Source organism: Rhinopithecus bieti, unplaced genomic scaffold (genome assembly GCF_001698545.2).
Source record: "Rhinopithecus bieti isolate Rb0 unplaced genomic scaffold, ASM169854v2 scaffold_57210, whole genome shotgun sequence".
Classification (NCBI taxonomy): domain Eukaryota; kingdom Metazoa; phylum Chordata; class Mammalia; order Primates; family Cercopithecidae; genus Rhinopithecus; species Rhinopithecus bieti.
In genome coordinates this window covers 664,747-686,448 of record NW_016823439.1, presented here as the reverse complement: position 1 = coordinate 686,448, position 21,702 = coordinate 664,747, and the positions used below count along the sequence as shown (strand labels likewise).

Below are 21,702 nucleotides of genomic sequence, written 5' to 3'. Positions count from 1 at the left end.
CAATGTCAAGTAGAAGCTGGATATCTGAGCCAGAAGCTCAGAGGAGTGATATGGACTGCACAGACATATTTTGAAACCAAGGATAGGCAAGAGGAGAAGGCCAGGAACCCTGCTGACATGTTTCTCACTGTATTTCAGACAGGCCAGCTTTATTGAGGGAGGAGTAGAATAAGAAGGAAGGGAAAACCAGGTGGTTCCCAACAGGTCAGTTGCAGGACTTCAGGGAAGGAACAATACATTCACAAATTCATCATTCATTCAGTTAGTCAGCATTTACTGGACATCTGCTGTGCCACGCAATGTGCCGGAGATACAGAGATAAATAAGACATGTTCCTGCTTTTAAAGAGCTCACAGTTTAGTAAGGGAAAGTAAATGTATTTGGAATTCCAGAGTGAGCTGTGTAGAAACCTATACAAGGATGATTAGGGACACAAAACACAGAGTGGGCAGTGTTATTTGCAGAGGTCAAGGAAGACTTCCAGAAGAGGTGACATGAGCTAAGTCAGAATGTACTGGAGTGATGGTAACACCCACGTGAAGTTGGAGAAACTGCTCAGAGGAGGCCAAGGGATGGCCTGGTTGGTGAGAGGTTTCCAGAAAGATTGGAGGAATAGAGAATGGAGAATGGAAGACAGATATAGAAGGGCCCAGACCAGAGATAGGACCCTTGGATGAAAGTGACTGGAAAGTACTTTATAAATTCAAAATATACTAGGTGGGAGGCTGAGGCAGGAGAATTGCTTGAACATGGGAGGCACAAATTGCAACGAGCCCAGATGGTGCCATTAACATTCCAGCCTGATGGCCGGGCGCGGTGGCTCAAGCCTGTAATCCCAGCACTTTGGGAGGCCGAGACGGGCGGATCACGAGGTCAGGAGATCAAGACCATCCTGGCTAACATGGCGAAACCCCATCTCTACTAAAAAATACAAAAAACTAGCTGGGGACGGTGGCACGGCGGCTTCTAGCTCCCGCCTTACTCGGGGGGAGGCGGGAGGCCAGGAGGAATGGCCGTTAAACCCGGGAGGCGAGCTTGCAGTGCAGCTAGATCCGGCCCCATACACTCCAGCCTGGGCGCAGAGCAAACGCCGTCTCAAAAAAAAACAAAACAAAAGAAAAACAAAAAAAAAAATCCAGCCTGGGCCAACAAGGGAGCAAAAACTCCATTAAAAAAAAGATATACATATAAAATTATATAAATGAATATAAATATATTAATATATATTACAATATATTGTATTATATATATTTATTATATTTACATATAAATATATTTATACTATCTTACATATTTTATATATTTATTTACTACGTTTCTAGTTTTCTATTATAGTATATATATATATAGTATATATATATGCGAAGCTGCTCTGAAACCAAAAGAATCCCAGACCTGCGCCAATTGACCAGCATTGTCCTTTTTCTGAGAAAAAATAAAGTACGGAGCATTTGGCTGTCTCTAAAGAGAATGGTCTGTGAGGAGATTCTATTAGGAGAGGCAGTTGAATTAAGATGACTGAGCTGCCTAAGCCATCTTTCACAACATGCATGGTCAATATTGGGCTGATGCCTGCAAGTGTACTGATTAGTAATACTGTGCCATTTGAATGTCCATGTGACCCTGTGGCTTCCTGCATGAAATTCAGCGACGGGGAGTTTTTAACTGAGGTGAAATTTGAGACTAACTTTCCTAGACGTAAATATGGTAGTCTTCCTCAGGGATTTATAAGCCAGCGCAAGATGAGTTCATTCAGACCGTAACTTTGAAAGATTTATACTTTACTTAATGCTTCATCGAGAACTGAATGATGGAGACTAGACTCTGAAGAAGACCCCTCAGCCTTACCAGAAAGAACAGGGACTGATTTAGTGCCAGACAGGCTGTAAGGTTCAACATGTGGTTCCTTCAGGAGTTGTGGACAGATGCTATACTCAGCATCTGCTGAAAGCGAGAAATAATCACCTATTCTCCTTCGTTGTTTAAGGATTAATGAGATAGAGGATTAAAACACCTATCACCGCCTGCGGTGCAGCTGACTCACGCCTGCTGAATCCCAGCACTTTGGAGGGGCCAGTGCGGCGGATCACGGCTCAGCGAGATCAAGAACCATTCTGACTAACACAGCTGAAACCCCGTCTCTACTAAAAATACAAAAAAAATTAGCCTGCGCCGTTGTGGCGGGAGCACGTAGTCCCAGCCTACTTTGGTGATGCCTGAGGCAGAGAATGCCGTGAACCCAGGAGGCGCGAACTTGCAGTGAGCCGAGATCGGGGGGTTGCACCACTGCACTCAGCCTCGGGCCCTACAGAGCGAGACTTCCGCTCTCAAAAACAAGAACAACAACAACAACAACAACAACAAAAAAACATCTATCACTTAGCTGGGCGCAGTGGCTCACGCCTGTAATCCCAGCACTTTGGGAGGCCGAGGCAGGTGGATCGATCACAAGGTCAGGAGTTACAGACCAGCCTGGCCAACATGGAGAAACCCTAAAAATACAAAAATTAGCTGGGTGTGGTGGTGCATACCTATAATCCCAGCTATTCGGGAGGCCAAGGCAGGAGAATCACTTGAACCTGGGAGTGGGAGGTTGTAGCGAGCAGAGATCAAGCTGCTGCACTCCAGCCTGGAGAGAACGAGACTCCATCTCAAAAAAATAATAATAATAATAAAAAGAGAAAGAAAGAAAAGAATGGCTACTCCATAGGCACAGCTGCCTGGTTGGGTACTTTTTTTTTTTTTTTGAGACGGAGTTTCGCTCTTGTTGCCCAGGCTGGAGTGCAATGGCCATTCTCGGCTCACCGCAACCTCCGACTCCCAGGTTCAAGCGATTCTCCTGCCTCAGCCACCCGAGTAACTGGGATTACAGGCATGTGCCACCACGCCCGGCTAGTTTTGTATTTTTAGTGGAGACGGTGTTTCTCCATATTATTCAGGCTGGTCTCGAACTCCCCACCTCAGGTGATCTTCCTGCCTCGGCCTCCCAAAGTGCTGGAATTATAGGTGTGAGCTACCACTCCCAGCCACCTGATTGGCTACTTTTTAATCATTCAAGTCTTGGCTTAAATAACCTTTGAGTGGTTAGGGAAACCCTCTCCTTCCCTAACCTTTCAAATCTAAAGTAACCACCGATAGGCAGGGTATGGTGGCTCACGCCTGTAACCCCAGCACTTTGGGAGGCTGAGGCTGGTGGATCAGTTGAGCTGAGAAGGTCGAGACAAGCCTGGGCAACTCAGTGAAACCTTGTCTCTACAAAAAATACAAAAATTGTCGGGACTTGGTGGCTTACACCTGTAGCCCCAGCTACTCAAGAGGCTGAGGTGGGAGGATGGCTTGAGCCCAGGAGGCAGAGTTTGCAGTGAGCTGAGATTGAACCACTGTACTGCAGCCTGGGTGTCAGAGCAAGACTGTCTCAATAAATAAATAAATAGCCACCAAGTCTCTCTGTTTCAACAATGTTATAATTATCTACATGCCTCATTATTTATCATTCATTTGTGCATTTGTTTCTCACACACAGAAACACAGACACACACTAGCAGGTAAGCTCTGTGTGTGAGTAGGAGCCTTTACTTATTTTATTCCATCGCTATATGCCCCATTCCTAGAAATAGTGCTTAGCACATAGAAAAACTGGATAATGGTTAAGATAATAAGCTCCGGCACCTGACCTACCAGCTCTGTTTCAAAGCTGTGTGACCTTAGGCAAGTTACCTAATCTTTCTGTGTGTCAGTTTATCCATCTATAAGGCTGGGATGATTACTAATAGTATTTATCTCATATGACACCAGGAACATGGCACGACCTCAATAAATAGTAGCTAATACCTTTTTTTTTTTTTTTTTTTTTTTGGAGATAGTCTTGCTGTATCACCCAGGCCGGAGTGCAGTGGCTAAATCTGGGCTCACTGCAACCTCCATCTCCTGGGTTCAAGTGTTTCTTGTGCTTCAGCCTCCCTAGTAGCTGGGAGTACAGGCAAGTGCCATCACACCTGGCTACTTTTTGTATTTTTAGTAGAGACAGGGTTTCACCATGTTGGCCAGGCTGGTCTCAAACTCCTGACCTCAAGTGATCCATCCACCTCGGCCTGCCAAAGTGCTGGGATTACGGGAGTGAGCCACCATGACCGGTCAGTAGCTATTACCATTATATATACCAGCATTCAAGTGTTTGTTCGGGGGAGAAATAACATCAAATTCACCAAACATCTTTATCTTAAAAATGTAAGAAGTGTGAACTGGTAGTGCAAACGTGGCATAAGAACCAGAGCTCTTTTTCTTAAACGCTGGGTCTCAGTCACCCTGTTCCCTTTCCTGCCACAGTCATGGTGACCTCCCTAGCGTTTGAAAGTCAAACCCTTAGGATAGTTGTTCACAACTGCTCACAATTACCAGATCCAGCCTGATTCTAGCAGAGGCAAAGGCCACCCTTTCCTTAAATTGTCTGGGACCAGGCACCTTTACCAGAACCGTGGAGCCTAGCTGTAGGTTATGACTGGCCGTCGTTCAGTATTATGTTATTTATTTATTTAATTTATTTATTTTTTGAGATAGAGTCTCGCTCTGTCGCCCAGGCTGGAGTGCAGTAGCGCGATCTCGGCTCACTGCAAGCTCCGCCTCCCGGGTTCACGGCATTCTCCTGCCTCAGCCTCCCGAGTAGCTGGGACTACAGACGCCCACCACGCGCCTGCTAATTTTTTTTTGTATTTTTAGTAGAGACGGGGTTTCACCGTGTTAGCCAGGATGGTCTCGATCTTCTGACCTTGTGATCTGCCCGCCTCGGCCTCCCAAAGCGCTGGGATTACAGGCGTGAGCCACCGCGCTCTGCAGTATTATGTTATTTAAACGTGGCCGTTTAGATGTTTATGATTAAACCATTTTTTAAAATTACATTTCCACTTAAAACTTTAAATGCGTTAAGTGATAGTATTCGAAAAGACTGTATGGCAGAGCTGGGGTTTTTTCCCCCTAGTGGAACCGAAATGGGGAAATCTATAATAACTAGCCATCAGGTAAAAGCGTGCGGCCGCAATAGACCCAGCAGAGGCGGCCGATAGATGGTTAAGACTATACTTTTAGGAATCATTTCTATAGCTTGCCACTAGAGAAGCTTTTCTGGACGTGTGGAGCACCGGCAACTGCGAGGAGACGCAGTGTTCTCTCCTGAGCCTGAAACCTGCAGTTGGTGTTGCTTTGCTGCAGCTGCTGTTTGCCATTGATGGATGATTCTTCTCTGAGAGAGCAAGCGGGAGAGGATGCAGTCTGAGTAGTTTCTCTTGTTCTTCCGCTTAATGGAAGAGGAAGCTGCTTCACACAGTTGTCATTTCTAGTATTTCTGTGCTTATGTTAATGATTGCTTTACGCGTCTTCTTTTCTTTTCTTTCTTTTCTTGAGATGGAGTCTTTCTTTGTCGTCCAGACCGGAATCCTTCGGCCCCATCTTGCCTCACTGCACTCTCCACTTCCCAGGTTCAAGTGATTTTCCTGCCTCAGCTTCCCGAGTAGCTGGGATTACAGGCGCCGCCACAACGCTCGGTTAGTTTCTGTACTTTTAGTGTAGAGGGGGTTTCACCAAGTTGGTCAGGGTGGTCACGAATTCGTAACCTCAAATGTTCCACCGGCTTCGGCCTCCGAAAGTGCTGGGATGACAGGCGTGAGCCACCGCGCACGGCCAATTTTGTGTTTAATGAGGTGCTTTGGTTGTCAAATAGCAGCCTCCGTTTTGGTGTTGGGGATAGGATTTATGTAGTTTTGCTCTCCACCTAATGTCAATACCTATCTGACCTATTTTTCAAACATTTGCCATGTTCTGCTTTTTGAGCAATGGGAGTTGGAGCCTACATTCTGAGTTACTTAGGAAAGCAGTTGGAAGTGGTTTTAAATGTGCTTTTAATATTTTCTCGCCAGGTACGGTGACTCACGCCTGTAATCCCATAACTTTAGGAGGCAGAGGTGGGAGGATCGCTTGAGGCCAGGAGTTTGAGACCAGCCTGGGCAATATAGCCAGACCCTATCTCTACAAAAAAATTGTAAAAGTAGGCCAGAGTGGCAGCGACTGCCTGTAGTCCCAGCTACTCAAGAGGCTTCAATGGGAGGATGGCTTGAGCTTCTGGGAGTTCAAGGCTTCACTGAGCCCTGATGGCACCACTGTTCCGCAGCCTGGGCAACAGAATGAGACCCTGCCTGAAAATAAAAGTTTTCTTAGTCACTTAAATATTTTTTTCCCTTTCAGTACCATACTTATTTCTTTTGTTTCTTTAGTAAAATGGAGTTTAAAATTAACCTTTTGATGTTCTGGTTTTCATTTTCTCTTCCTTCCTTTCTTTCTCTCTCTCTCTCTCTCCTTCCTTCCTTCCTTCTTTTTTTTTTTGAGATGGAGTCTCAGTCTGTCACCCAGGCTGGAGTGCAGTGGCATGATCTCAGCTCACCGCAACCTCCACCTCCTGGGTTAAAACGATTCTCGACCGGGCATGGTGGCTAATACCTGTAATCCCAGTACTTTGGGAGGCCGAGGCGGGCGGATCACCTGAGTTCAGGAGTTCCAGACCAGCCTGGACAACATGATGAAACCCTGTCTGTACCAAAAATACGAAAATTAGCTGGGCATGGTGGCACATGCCTGTAATTCCAGCTAATCGGGAGGCTGAGGCAGGAGAATTGCTTGAACCCGGGAGGCAGAGGTTGCAGTGAGCAAAGATAGTGCCAAAGCACTCTAGCTTGGGTGACAGCGCGACTCCGTCACCAAAAAAAAAAAAGTGATTCTCCTGCCTCAGCCTTCCAAGTAGCTGGGACTACAGGCGCACGCCCCAAGCCCGGCTAATTTTTGGTATTTTTAGCAGAGATGGGGTTTTGCCATTTTGTCCAGGCTGGTCTCGAACTCCTGACATCAGGTGATCCACCAGCCTTGGCCTCCCAAAGTGCTGGGATTACAGGCATGAGCCACCGCACCTGCCCTCTTTTTCTTTTTTCTCACTTTCTCACTTTCTTTCTTTCTTTCATGTATGTATGTATGTATTTTGACACAGGGTCTCTCTCTATAGCCCAGGCTGGAGTGCAGTGGCACGATCTCAGCTCACTGCAACCTCTGCCTCCCGGGTTCAAGGGATTTTCCTGCCTCAGCCTCCCAAGTAGCTGGGATTATAAGCGCCCAGCACCATGCCTGGGTAATTTTTATATTTTTAGTAGAGTTGGGGTTTTGCCATGTTGGACAGGCTGGTCTCGAACTCCTGGGCCCAAGTGATTCGCCCACCTCGACCTCCCAAACTTTTGGGATTACAGGCGTTAGCCACCATTCCTGGCCTCAATACAACACTTTGACACAAGATATGTGGGGGTTGTTTCCCCACATATGAGGCAGTTCTCCAGCAGACACCGTGCCTGGCCCTTTTTTTCATTTTCCTTCTTTTTTTTGTTTTGTTTTGTTTTCTTTTTCAGACAGGGTCTCCTGTCTTCCAGGGTGGAGTGCAGTGGTTGCATTCTCGGCTCACTGCAGCTTTGCCCTTCTGGGCTCAAGAGATCCTCTTGGGCTGGGTGTGATGGCTCATGTCGGTAGTCCTAGCACTTTGGGAGGCCAAGGCAGGCAGATCACCTGAGGTCAGGAGTTCAAGACCAACCTGGCCAACATGGCAAAACACCATCTCTACTAAAATTACAAAAGTTAGCTGGGCATGGTGGCACATGCTTGGAATCCCAGCTACTGGAGAGGCTGGGAAGCCAAGATCAGGCCACTGTACTCCAGCCTGGGCGACAGAGCAAGATTCCCTCTCAAAAAAAAAAAAAGATCCTCTTGCCTTAGTCTCCTGGGTAGGTGGGACTACAGGCTTGTGCCACAATGCCTGGCTATTTTTAAAACTTTTTTGTTGCCCGACCGGGTGCGGTGGCTCATGCCTGTAATCACAGCACTTTGGAAGGCTGAGGCAGGCAGATCACGAGGTCAGGAGATCAAGACCATCCTGCCTAACACAGTGAAACCCCGTCTCTACTAAAAATATAAAAAATTAGCCAGGCGTGGTGGTGGGCGCCTGTAGTCCCAGCTACTCAGGAGGCTGGGGCAGGAGAATGGTGTGAACCCAGGAGGTGGAGCTTGCAGTGAGCCAAGATAGTGCCACTGCACTCCAGACTCTGTCTCAAAAAATAATAATAATAATATTTTTTGTTGCCCAACCTGGGCAACAGAGCGAAACCCAGTGTCTTAAAAAAAAAAAAAAAATTGCCGGGCGCAGTGGCTCAAGCCTGTAATCCCAGCACTTTGGGAGGCTGAGACGGGCGGATCACGAGGTCGGGAGATCGAGACCATCCTGGCTAACACGGTGAAACCCCGTCTCTACTAAAATACAAAAAACTAGCCGGGTGAGGTGGCGGGCGCCTGTTGTCCCAGCTACTCGGGAAGCTGAGGCAGGAGAATGGCGTAAACCCGGGAGGCGGAGCTTGTAGTGAGCTGAGATCCGGCCACTGCACTCCAGCCTGGGCGACAGAGCAAGACTCCGTCTAAAAAAAAAAAAAAAAAAATTATCAGGTTCCTCCCATTTTCGTTTATCCATCTGGGTTCATAATACTTAAGAAAACTCCAAACGAAACATTTTCTCCTCAGGAAATGTCTACACCACTCTTCCATAGATGGCTCTTCCTTAAATTTTTTTCTACTAAAAATGTTTTTACTACAAAAGTAGTATTGTAGCAGGACAAGCTGCAGACAAAACCCCTCAGACACCGAGTTAAAGAAGGAAGGGCTTTATTTGGCTGGGAGCTTTGGCAAGACACATTTCAAAAAACCGAGCTTCCCGAGTGACCAATTCCTGTCCCTTTTAAGGGCTTACGACTCTAAGGGGGTCCGCAGGAGAGGGTCGTGATCAATTGAGCAAGCAGCGGGCACGTGACTAGGGGCTGCATGCGCTGGTAATCAGAACAGAACAGGACAGGGATTTTCACAATGCTTTTCCATACAATGTCTGGAATCTATAGATAACATAACGGGTTAGGTCAGGGGTCGATCTTTAACCAGACCCAGGGTGTGGCGCCAGGCTGTCTGCTTGTGGATTTCATTTCTGCCTTGTAGTTTTTACTTTTTCTTTCTTTGAAGGCAGAAATTGGGCATAAGACAATATGAGGGGTTGTCTCCTCCCTTAGTATGAGGTTACTTAATAATGGAATCCACCAAAGAGATGTGTGTGTGTGATGTGTTGAGACGGAGTTTTGAGCCCAGGCTGGAGTGCAATGGCACGATCTCGGCTCACCGCAACATCTGCCTCCCAGGTTCAAGTGATTCTCCTGCCTCAGCCTCCCAAGTAGCTGGGATTACAGGCATGTGCCACCATGCTTGGCTAATTTTGTATTTTTAGTAGAGATGGGGTTTCTCTATGTTGGTCAGGTTGGTCTTGAACTCCTGACCTCGGGTGATCCTCCCACCTTGACCTCCCAAAGTGCTGCAATTACAGGCAGGAGCCACCATGCCAAGTCAAGAGATACATGTTTTAAAGTTGCTAATCTGCCTTTATAAAAGTGGTGTTATGATATACACATTTTGTAACTGATTTTTTTCCCCCATTTAACAGTGCATCATGTCTATCTCTAAATTAACTGATATAGATTTAAGTTATTCATTTTCATAGCTTTTTTTTTTTTTTGTATTTTTAGTAGAGATGGAGTTTCACCATGTTGGCCAGGCTGGTCTCGAAGTGACCTCAAGTGATCTGCCCGCCTTGGCCTCCCAAAGTGCTGGGATTACAGGTGTGGGCCACTGCACCCAGCTTAATTTTTTCATCTGTATATACCATAATGTACTCATCTGTACCCCTACAGATATTTAATTTTTTTATTTTTCCATAAGTTATTGGGGTATAGGTGGTATTTGTCTACATAAGTTCTTATTTATTTATTTGAGATGGAGTTTCGCTCTTTTTGCCCAGGCTGGAGTGCAATGGCGTGATCTTGGCTCACTGCAGCCTCCACCTACCAGGTTCAAGCGATTCTCCTGCCTCAGCCTCCCGAGTACCTGTGATTACGGGCGCCCACCACCATGCCTAGCTAATTTTTTATGTATTTTTAGTAGAGACGGGGTTTCTCCATGTTGGTCAGGCTGGTCTCGAACTCCTGACCTCAGGTGATCTACCTGCCTTGGCCTCCCAAAGAGCCACTGTGCCTGGCCAACATGAGTAAGTTTTTTAGTGGTGACTTGTGAGATTTTGGTGCACCCATCATCCGAGCAGTATACANAAAAAAAAAAATTATCAGGTTCCTCCCATTTTCGTTTATCCATCTGGGTTCATAATACTTAAGAAAACTCCAAACGAAACATTTTCTCCTCAGGAAATGTCTACACCACTCTTCCATAGATGGCTCTTCCTTAAATTTTTTTCTACTAAAATGTTTTACTACAAAAGTAGTATTGTAGCAGGACAAGCTGCAGACAAAACCCCTCAGACACCGAGTTAAAGAAGGAAGGGCTTTATTTGGCTGGGAGCTTTGGCAAGACACATTTCAAAAAACCGAGCTTCCCGAGTGACCAATTCCTGTCCCTTTTAAGGGCTTACGACTCTAAGGGGTCCGCAGGAGAGGGTCGTGATCAATTGAGCAAGCAGCGGGCACGTGACTAGGGGCTGCATGCGCTGGTAATCAGAACAGAACAGGACAGGGATTTTCACAATGCTTTTCCATACAATGTCTGGAATCTATAGATAACATAACGGGTTAGGTCAGGGGTCGATCTTTAACCAGACCCAGGGTGTGGCGCCAGGCTGTCTGCTTGTGGATTTCATTTCTGCCTTGTAGTTTTACTTTTCTTTCTTTGAAGGCAGAAATTGGGCATAAGACAATATGAGGGGTTGTCTCCTCCCTTAGTATGAGGTTACTTAATAATGGAATCCACCAAAGAGATGTGTGTGTGTGATGTGTTGAGACGGAGTTTTGAGCCCAGGCTGGAGTGCAATGGCACGATCTCGGCTCACCGCAACATCTGCCTCCCAGGTTCAAGTGATTCTCCTGCCTCAGCCTCCCAAGTAGCTGGGATTACAGGCATGTGCCACCATGCTTGGCTAATTTTGTATTTTAGTAGAGATGGGGTTTCTCTATGTTGGTCAGGTTGGTCTTGAACTCCTGACCTCGGGTGATCCTCCCACCTTGACCTCCCAAAGTGCTGCAATTACAGGCAGGAGCCACCATGCCAAGTCAAGAGATACATGTTTTAAAGTTGCTAATCTGCCTTTATAAAAGTGGTGTTATGATATACACATTTTGTAACTGATTTTTTTCCCCATTTAACAGTGCATCATGTCTATCTCTAAATTAACTGATATAGATTTAAGTTATTCATTTTCATAGCTTTTTTTTTTTTTGTATTTTAGTAGAGATGGAGTTTCACCATGTTGGCCAGGCTGGTCTCGAAGTGACCTCAAGTGATCTGCCCGCCTTGGCCTCCCAAAGTGCTGGGATTACAGGTGTGGGCCACTGCACCCAGCTTAATTTTTTCATCTGTATATACCATAATGTACTCATCTGTACCCCTACAGATATTTAATTTTTTTATTTTCCATAAGTTATTGGGGTATAGGTGGTATTTGTCTACATAAGTTCTTATTTATTTATTTGAGATGGAGTTTCGCTCTTTTGCCCAGGCTGGAGTGCAATGGCGTGATCTTGGCTCACTGCAGCCTCCACCTACCAGGTTCAAGCGATTCTCCTGCCTCAGCCTCCCGAGTACCTGTGATTACGGGCGCCCACCACCATGCCTAGCTAATTTTTTATGTATTTTAGTAGAGACGGGGTTTCTCCATGTTGGTCAGGCTGGTCTCGAACTCCTGACCTCAGGTGATCTACCTGCCTTGGCCTCCCAAAGAGCCACTGTGCCTGGCCAACATGAGTAAGTTTTTTAGTGGTGACTTGTGAGATTTTGGTGCACCCATCATCCGAGCAGTATACACTGGCACCTTATTTGTAGTCTTATCTCTTGCCCACCTCCCACCCTTCCCCTCAGCTCCCCAAGCAAGATCATTGTATCATTGTCATGCCTTTGCGTCCTCATAGCTTAGCTCCCACATATCAGTGAGAACATAAAATGTTTGGTTTTCTATTCCTGAGTTACTTCAATTAGAATAATAGTCTCCAGGCCAGTTGCGGTGGCTCATGCCTGTAATCCCAGAAGTTTGGGAGGCCAAGGCGGGAGGACCACTTGAGGTCAGGAGTTCGAGACCAGCCTGACCAACATGGAGAAACCCCGTCTCTACTAAAAATATAAAAAATTAGCCAGGCATCGTGGCGCATGCCTGTAATCCCAGCCACTCGGGAGGCTGAGGCAGGAGAATCACTTGCACCTGGGAGGTGGAGCTTGTGGTGAGCCAAGATTACGCCATTGCACTGCAGCCTGGGTAACAAGAGTGAAACTCCGTCTCAAAAAAAAAAAAAAAAAAAAAAAAAAAAAAAAAAAGGCGGGCACCGGCTCAAGCCTGTAATCCCAGCACTTTGGAGGCCGAGACTGGCGGATCACGAGGTCAGGAGATTGAGACATCTGCTAACCATGGGAAAACCCGTCCTACTAAAAATACAAAAAAACTAGCTGGGCGAGTGGCGGCGGCGCCTGTAGTCCCAGCTACACGGAGGCGGGCAGGAGAATACGTAAACCGGGAGGCCGGAGCTTGGCAGTGAGCGAGATCCGGCCCACTGCACTCCAGCCCGGGGCGCAGCAAGACCGTCCTCAAAAAAAAAAAAAAAAAAAGAATAAGTCTCCAGTCTCATCCAGTTTCCTGCAGATGCCATTAATTCCCATTCCTTTTTAATGCTGAGTAGTATTCAATGTATAAATACACCACAGTTTCTTTATCCACTCGTTGATTGATGGGCATTTGGGTTCGTTCCTTGATTTTGCGATTGTGAATTGTGCTATTTTGCATTAAAATTTTTTTTTAATTTGTTGTAGTAGAGACAAAGTCTCACTGTGTTGCCCAGACTGGTCTTGAACTACTGGGCTCAAGCAGTTGTCCCGGGTTTGCCTCCCAAAGTGCTGGGATTACAAGTATGAGATAGCATGTGCAGCCTATTTTGCAGTTTTAGTAATCAGAAACAATGCTTTGATAAAATACCTTGTAATATATCTTTACAGGCCAGGCACAGTGGCTCACGTCTGTAATCCCAGCACTTTGGGAGGCTGAGGCAGGTGGATCACGAGGTCAGGAGTTCGAGATCATCCTGACCAACATTGTGAAACCCTGACTCTACTAAAAATACAAAAATTAGCCGGGTGTGGTGGCAGGCGCCTGTAATCCCAGCCACTCAGGAGGCTGAGGCAGGAGAATTGCTTGAACCTGGGAGGCAGAAGTTATAGTGAGCCAAGATTGCACCACTGCACTCCAGCCTGGGCAACAGAGCAAGACTCCGTCTCAAAAAAAAAAAAAAAAAAAAAAGCAGTAGGTTGTAAACCTATACTTCTTATGATTGACTATACATTGGGTGTTCCTACAACTCACTCCCCAGGTTTGATTAATTTGCTAGAGTGGCTCATAGAACTCAGGGAAACACTTTACTTAGGTTTACCCATTTATTGTAAAGATATCACAAAAGATACAGATGAGCAACTGAATGGAAATGATGTCCAGGGCAAGGCATGTGGGAAAAGGCTTGGAGATTCCATGCCTTCCCTGGCCCACCCTCCCTGAACCTCTCCATGTTCAGCTGTTCAGAAGCTTCCCAACCCCGTCCTTTTGGGTTTTTATGGAAACTTCATTACGTAGGCATGGTAGATTAAATCACTAGCCATTGGTGATCAATTTAACCTTCAGCCCCTCTCCCCTCCCCAAAGGTTGGGGGGCAGGGCTAAGAGTCCCAACCCTCTCATCGTGCTTTGGTCTTTCCAGTGACCAGCTGTCATCCTGATGCCATCTGGATGGGCCCAGTCACTAGCTACAGTCAGCATCAGCATACAAAAGATACTCATCATTCCAGAGGTTCAAAGAGTTTTAGAAGCTCCATATCAGGAAACAGGCATGAAGACCAAATATATATTTCTTGTTTTTTTTTCCTTTTTTTTTTTTTTTTTTTGAGACAGAGTCTCACTCTGTCACCTAGGCTGGAGTGCAATGGCACGCTCACTGCAGCCTCTGCCTCCTGGGCTTCAAGCAATTCTCATGACTCAGCCTCCCAAGTAGCTAGGATTACAGGCGCCCACCACCATGCCCAACTAATTTTTGTATTTTTAGTAGAGATGGGGTTTCACCATGTTCACCAGACTGGTCTCGAACTCCTGACCTCAAGTGATCCATGTACTTCTGCCTCCCGAAGTATTGGGATTACAGGCGTGAGCCACCATGCCCAGCCCCAAATAAATCTTTTTTTTTTTTTTTTTTGGAGACAGAGTCTCGCTCTGTCACCTAGGCTGGAGTGTACTGGCATGATCTCAGCTCACTGCAACCTCTGCTTCACCAGTTGAAGCAATTCTCCTGCCTCAGCCTCCCAGGTAGCTGGGACTACAAGGCGCATGCTACCATGCCCCGCTAATGTATGTAATTTACTAGTAGAGACAGGGAGACGGGGTTTCACCATATTGGTCAGGCTGGTCTCCAACTCCTGACCGCAGGTGATCCACCCGCCTCGGCCTCCCAAAGTGTTGGGATGACAGGCATGAGCCACCGCGCCCGGCCCCAAATATATGTTTCACAATATCACAGAGACAGTGGTATAGTGCGTGGACTTTGGAACCAGACTGGTTTGTGACCTCTGGCAAATTGATCTCTCTCCATTTCTCCATCTACAAAATAGTGATAATAATAGTTTCTTCTTCCTGTTGTAGAGTTGTGAGGATTAAGTGAATTAAAAGAATGATGCCTGGCACACATTATTGTTAATATCAGATATTACCTCGTAGGAGGCCCAGAGGTTAGGTGACTGACCCATCTCGAGGCCCTGGGCTAATGAGGGTGGTATTAGGATGTCAACATTTGAATCCAGGTCTTTTAACTTTTTTGGTCAGTCTTTGTACCATGTCATAGCTGCCTCTGGTCACTTCTTGTGGGACTGTTTTTAGTTACCTTTATAGCAGCCACAACATGGGTACAATGCTGGCCTAAAATAATTATTTGTTGAATGAATAAGTGTTATTTTTTATTAGGAAATCTCCAAGGGGCATGTTTGCTTAAGTTGTAGGGACAGAGGTTTTCACCTGTTTTTCTTTCCAGCCACCTGTATCCCCTCAAGATTTGTTGCTCAGTGCCTTCCCCTAAGTGTTTTCTGATCCTTAGAGAAGCCCTTGGAGGGCTGGGCGCGGTGGCTCATGCCTGTCATTCCAGCACTTTTGGAGGCCAAGGCAGGTGGATCTCTTGATGTCAGGAGTTTGCGACCAGCCTGGTCAACATGGTAAAACCCCGTATCTTCTAAAAATACAAAAATTAGCTGGGCATGGTGGTGCGTGCCTGTAATCGCAGCTATTCGGGAGGCTGAGGCAGGAGAATCACTTGAACTTGGGAGGCAGAGGACGCAGTGGGCCAAGATCATGCCACTGCACTCTAGCATGGGCTACAGAGGGAGACTCTGTCAAAAAAAAAAAAAAAAAAAAAGAGAGAAGCCCTTAGAGGCCTTGGTTGATTTAATTTTTTGCCTCCTGAGCCCCAGAAGGGGCTTCCCTGGACTGTAATTTCTTCTTGTCAATAACTATAACTTTTTGTCAGCCTGCTTCCCTTGACTGTAATTTCTTCTTGTCAATAACTATAAATAGTTTCAGATTTGATAAATTAGACAGCTACAGGTGTGTGGATGAGATTCTTGGGGTCACAGATGAATGATGGTTTTTAACTCATAGCAATAGCAGTAGCCAGAATATCAGTATTTTTTCCTTTTAACCTTTTTTTTTTTTTGAGACAGAGTTTCGCTTTGTCAACCTAGGCTGGAGTGCAATGTTGAGATCTCAGCTCACTGCAACTTCCACCTTCTGGGTTCCAGCAATTCTCCTCCCTCAGCCTCCTGAGTAGCTGGTATTACAGGTGCCCGCCACCATGCCCAGCTACTTTTTGTAGTTTTAGTAAAGGTGGAGTTTGACCATGTTGGCCAGGCTGGTCTCGAACTTCTGATCTCAGGTGATCCGCCTGCCTCGGTCTCCCAAAGTGTTGGGATTACAGGCGTGAGCCACTGCGCCCTGGATAATGCTGGAGACATTATTTTTATTATACTGGATGGTGAGTGTGTATTCAATTTGCTATGAATATAGATACTATCTGTCTTCCAAAGTTCATTATGCAAATATCTTCAAAGAGGTGCCCTGAACAGGTTAGTGCCTTGCCCCCCATAACATGCATAACTGAGAGATCCATGCAGAATTGTCCTTTTTCTGTTCTCTGCTGCTCTTCTCTACTCTTAGGCTGCCTTGTGTTGGGCAGAGAAGTGAACAAGGCACTGAAGATAGGGGAGATACACTGGGCAGTCCTACCCTCTAGTGTAGGAAAGACAGTCTGGTAGAGGACACAAACATACCACAAATATTTGTAACACAGGAAGTCCTGAGCAGTAAGACATGTGAACCCCTCTAGTAATGTTCTCACCATGACCACTGTTTCTTTTTCTTTTTTTCTTTTGAGACAGGTTCTCCCTCTGTTGCCCAGGTTGGAGTGCAGTAGCACGATCTCAGCTCACTGCAACCTCCACCTCCTGCCTCAGCTTCCCGAGTAGCTGGCATTACAGGCACGTGCCACGAAGCCTGGCTAATTTTTGTGTATTTTTGTATTTTTAGTAGAGACAGGGTTTCACCATGTTGGCCAGGCTGGTCTTGAACTCTTGGCCTCAAGTGATCTACCCACCTCAGCTTCCCAAAGTGCTGGGATTACAGGTGTGAGTCCCCACACCCAGCCCAATTTCTTCTTACTAGATGTCTCAGGCTTCCATACTGTTGACTGATCCTTCTTTTTGAAACTTTCAACCTTCCTTGTCATTTGTGACCCATTTCTTCCAGGTTTTCCTCTAATCTCTGCCTACTTTTTGGCTTTTTTCGTTATTTGCTTTTTTTTTTTTTTTTTTCTGAGACGGAGTCTTGCTCTGTCACCAGGCTGGAGTGTAGTGGCGTGATCTTGGCTCACTGCAACCTCTGCCTCCTGGATTCAAGTGATTCTCCTGCCTCAGCCTCCTGAGTAGCTGGGACTACAAGCACGTGCCACCATGCCCAGCTGATTTTTGTACTTTTTAGTAGAGATGAGGTTTCACCATGTTGGCCAGGCAGGTCTCAATCTCCTGACCTTGTGATTCACCCGCCTCAGCCTCTCAAAGTGCTGGGATTACAGGTGTAAACCACCAGGCGTAAGCCACCGCGCCCAGCCCCTGGCTAATTTTTCTATTTTTATGGTAGAGTTGGGGTTTCTCCACGTTACCCAGGCTGGTCTCAAACTCCCGACCTCAAGTGATCTGCCTGGCCTCCCAAAGTGCTGGGATTACAGCCGGGAGCTACCATCCCTGGCCCTAGCTTGCCTCAAGATGGTAGTGGACCTCAGGGTTCCAGCTGTAACCCTCTGCTTTAATTTTCGATTTCCCAATAAAGAAACTTTCTTCCCTTTTATGGGCTGACCCCTCCTCTACATTCTGTTCGCTTATTGTGACCTTCTAGGTGCATGAGCTGTGTGGTTTGTTACATTTGCAGGCTGGCTGCCAGTACTTAGATTTATTATGCCTTGAAAATGGACCATTTAAAATATTTTCTCACGGAAGTATGTAGAGAAGTTTTGTTTCTACCTCAAGAAATGGGAAGCTACTGAAGCTTAAACCAGGAGAATATGTTGTCCTGCTTGTTTAAACACAGCAATGACCGGGTGTGATGGCTCACGCCTGTAATCCCAGCATTTTGGAAGGCTGAGGTGGGAGGATCGCTTGAATCCAGGAGTTCAGGGCCATCCTGGGCAAGAGTGCGAGAACCAGAAAAAAATAAACACAGCAATGCCATATAGAATAAAAACTCCCTGATTTGGGGGGGAGGAAATCCAAAATATGTGTCTGGAATTTTGATCACAGTATAAAATATAATTGGGCGCGCTATGCGAATCTCACAGTCTTTGGCTTTGAATTACCGCTTTCCCTTCACTCTTTGGTTGTTCTCAAGGGCCTCCTCGCTTCCGATTATCGGTCCAAACTGGGCAGTGTCCTTAAAGGTTTCTGGCGCTCCGGCGCGCTTTATAGTCGTCAGCGTTAGGTGGGGAGGAAAATGGGGCGGGGTTAGAAAGTAGCTAGCGAGTGATTGGCTGTTTTGCTACCATACGTTAATTACCGTGATTGCCTAAAGCATCTTCAAAATGTTGAGCTTGTTTTAAATGCTTTGTCGAACTTTGGTAATGGAAAGATCATTTTTGGAAGAAAGCACATACTGATATTTTCCAGGAGAAAATGGTGCTCACGAAAAACTCACCATAAGCTTAATATGTGTGAGTTTCTTTCGCATGGGGGAGGCGTGGCGTTATTTGTTAAGACTATACTTTCAGGGATCATTTCTATAGTTCATTACTAGAGAAGTTTCTCTGAATGTGTAGAGCACCGGAAACTACGAGGAGGAAGCGCAGTGTTCTCTCCTGAGCGTGAAGTTGGCGTTTGGTGTCGCTTTATTTGTGACTGCCTTTTGCCATTGATGATCGTTCTTTTTCTCCCTTTGGGAGAATAGGAGGGAGAGAATGCAGTCTGAGTGGTTCCGGCGTAATTATTCATGTGTTAAAAGTAGTTTGTTCGTTCATTAGTCAGCGTTTTTTTTTTGTTAATTGTAGCTTAAGGCAATGCTCGTTATTATTTTTGTCTTCTTGTTGGAGACTCTTGGAGTGTGTATGTGTGCTGTGTTGTTGTCTTTTTTGAGTCGGGGCATTGTTCTGTCATCTTAGGCTGGAGTGCAATGGCCAATTTTCGGGTCATTGCAGCTTCCGTCTTTTAAGCATTTCTCGTGTTATTCTGAGTAGGCTGGGCTTGCAGGTTCGCCTCCAGGCCCCGCTAGTTTTTGTATATTTAGTAGAGTGGCGATTTCATATTGTTGGTCAGGGTGGATTCGAGCTCTTTAGCCTCAGGTGATCCAGTCGCCTCCGCTTCCCAAAGAGCTGGGGTTACAGGCGTGCGCGATTAATTTTTTCTTGGTAGGTAAGACGTGTTTTCTTTTTTTATTTTTTTCTTGGTCGTGTTACTACTTTGGCCTTTTTCTTTTTTTTCAGTCCCTTTTAATTATTCGCAGCCTCATTGTTTGATAGTACTGGAAATTGGTCTGTTTTGTGTATTTTGTTTTCCCTTGTCTAATTAGTCTTTATACTTCACTAAGATCTTTTAGGTGAGGACTTGTATTCCAGTGAGCTCTTTTTATGTTATAGCCTTCCTTCCAACACACACAGTATCTTTAGTCCCTCCCTCATCCCTTCCCATGATTGAGAACCATTTTAATCCATTTTGTAATACACCAGAGTGTGGCGAACTAAATGCTTCAATGCAACTTTCTGTAAATATTTTTGATGAATAAACAGTGAGTTTGCCTTCCAGTATATCTATGTGTGACTAATGAAGGCCTTCTTTAATCTCCTCCCCCCCCAACCCAGTTCCATCTCAGGAAGTTTTCTGATATTTGCATTGATTCTGATATTTCCTTTGCAGGAATTTATGTTGATGCAGTTAACAACTTGGGCCAAACAGCACTTTTTGTTGCGGCATTATTGGGCCTTAGGAAATTAGTTGATGTTCTGGTGGATTATGGATCAGATCCAAATCAGTAAGTACAATAATATTGATGTCTAGAAAACAGGGGTTGTGCTATTGAGATGAGTTGGGGTGTTTTGAAGAACCATTGGCCGGGCGCAGTTGTTCACGCCTGTAATGCCAGTACTTTGGGAGGTCAAGGCAGGCGGATCACGAGGTCAGGAGTTCGAGACTAGCATGACCAACATGGTGAAACCCTGCGTCTACTAAAAATATAAAAAATTAGCCGGGCGTGGTGGCACATTGCCTATAATCCCAGCTACATGGGAGGCTGAGACAGGAGAATCATTTTAACCTGGGAGGCGGAGGTTGCAGTGAGCCAAGATTGCACCATTGCACCCCAGCCTGGGCAACAAGAGTGAGACTCCATCTCAAAGAAAAAAAAAAAAAAAGGGTGACTTTTGCCTGACTCTCATAGCTGTGGTTTAAAAGAATCGGAGTTTAGGCCAGGCATGGTGGCTCACGCCTGTAATCCATGAGCCACTTTGGGAGGCCGAGGTGGGAGGATCACCTGAGTTCAGGAGTTTGAGACCAGCCTGACCAACACAGAGAAACCCTGTCTCTACTAAAAATACAAAGCTGGGCGTGATTGCGCATGCCAGTAATCCCAGCTACGCGGGAGACTGAGGCGGGAGAATCGCTTGAACACGGGAGGAGGAGGTTGTGGTGAGCTGAGATCTCACCATTGCATTCCAGCCTGGGCAACAAGAGTGAAACTCCATCTTAAAAAAAAAAAAAAAAAAACAAAAAAAAACACTGAAAGACTTGAAGTTTAATAGTTGGTCTAAATTTTAATATGGAACAGCAACACAATGAATTAGTGACAGGTGAACAGCTACTTTTTTTTTTTTTTTCCTGACACATGGTCTGGCTCTGTTATCCAGGCTGGAGTGCAGTGGCACGATCTTGGCTCACTGCAGCCTCTGCCACCCGGCTTCAAGCAATTCTCCTGCCTTAGCCTCCTGAGTGGCTGGGATTACAAGTGCACACCACCATGCCTGGCCAATTTTTTGTATTTTTAGTAGAGACAGGGTTTTGCCATGTTAGCCAGGCTGGTCTCAAACTCCTGGCCTCCATCCACCTTGGCCCTCCCATAGTGCTGGCGTTACAGGTGTGAGCCACTGCACTTGGCCGAACATCTCTTTTTGTGAAGCACTTCGGCTTTTCCTAGGGCCTTCCCAAATATTAGCTTATTTGACACCTTGACAGAGAAGGGAGAGTGGTGGTGGATATTTTTTCAGTTCCCATTAAACAGAAGCAGAAACTGGGGTTTTGAGCACTTAAGTGATTCCAGCTGATTTTCACAGGAACACCAGAATATGAATAATCATAAGTTTTTCCCATCTTACTTAAGGAGGCTGTGTTTAATGTACCTACTTAAATTATTGATATTGGAAGTTTTGTACTTTTTTTTTTCTTGTGATGGAGTCTTGGTCTGTCACCCAGGCTGGAGTGCAGTGGCGCTACTATGGCTCACTGCAAACTCCACCTCCTGGGTTCAAGTGATTCTCCTGCCTCAGTCTCCCAAGTAGCTGGAATTACAGGCACCTGCCACCATGCCCGGCTAATTTTTGTATTTTTAGTAGAGACGGGATTTTGCTATGTTGGCCGGGCTGGCCTCGAACTCCTGACCTCAGGTGATCCGCCCACCTTGGCCTCCCAAAGTGCTGGGATTACAGGCGTTAGCCACCGCGCCCAGCCTGTTTTACCATCTAATCATTCCTCCCACAAACAGTAAGAAAGCTGGATTAGGAGAAAGATGATATTATTTCTCATTTCTCATGAATGTTAAGAAGGAAAGGAATAATGATTTATACCCAGCTAAGCTTACAAGAGAATCCAGGTCTACCTGGTATCAAAATGTGTACTATTCATATTTATTTATTGTAAAGCCTAAAACTGGAGTCTCTGGCTAGCCAACTCAGAAGTTTATTTGGTACACACAGTGTTCAAAAAAAATTGAAATAGTGGGCAATATTTAACATTTGGGAGACTTTATTTATTTATTTATTTATTTATTTATTTATTT

The 21,702-nt window shown here is 45.7% G+C and overlaps 1 protein-coding gene across 1 annotated transcript in view; it reads left to right on the top strand.

The window, feature by feature from the left end:
• Positions 1-21,702, top strand: part of TEX14 (testis expressed 14, intercellular bridge forming factor) — a 113,613-nt gene that overhangs the window by 15,243 nt on the left and 76,668 nt on the right. The window contains exon 3 of the mRNA XM_017861563.1: positions 19,572-19,686. Coding sequence (XP_017717052.1) covers positions 19,572-19,686 — 115 coding nt within the window. The remainder of the gene's footprint in view (positions 1-19,571; positions 19,687-21,702) is intronic.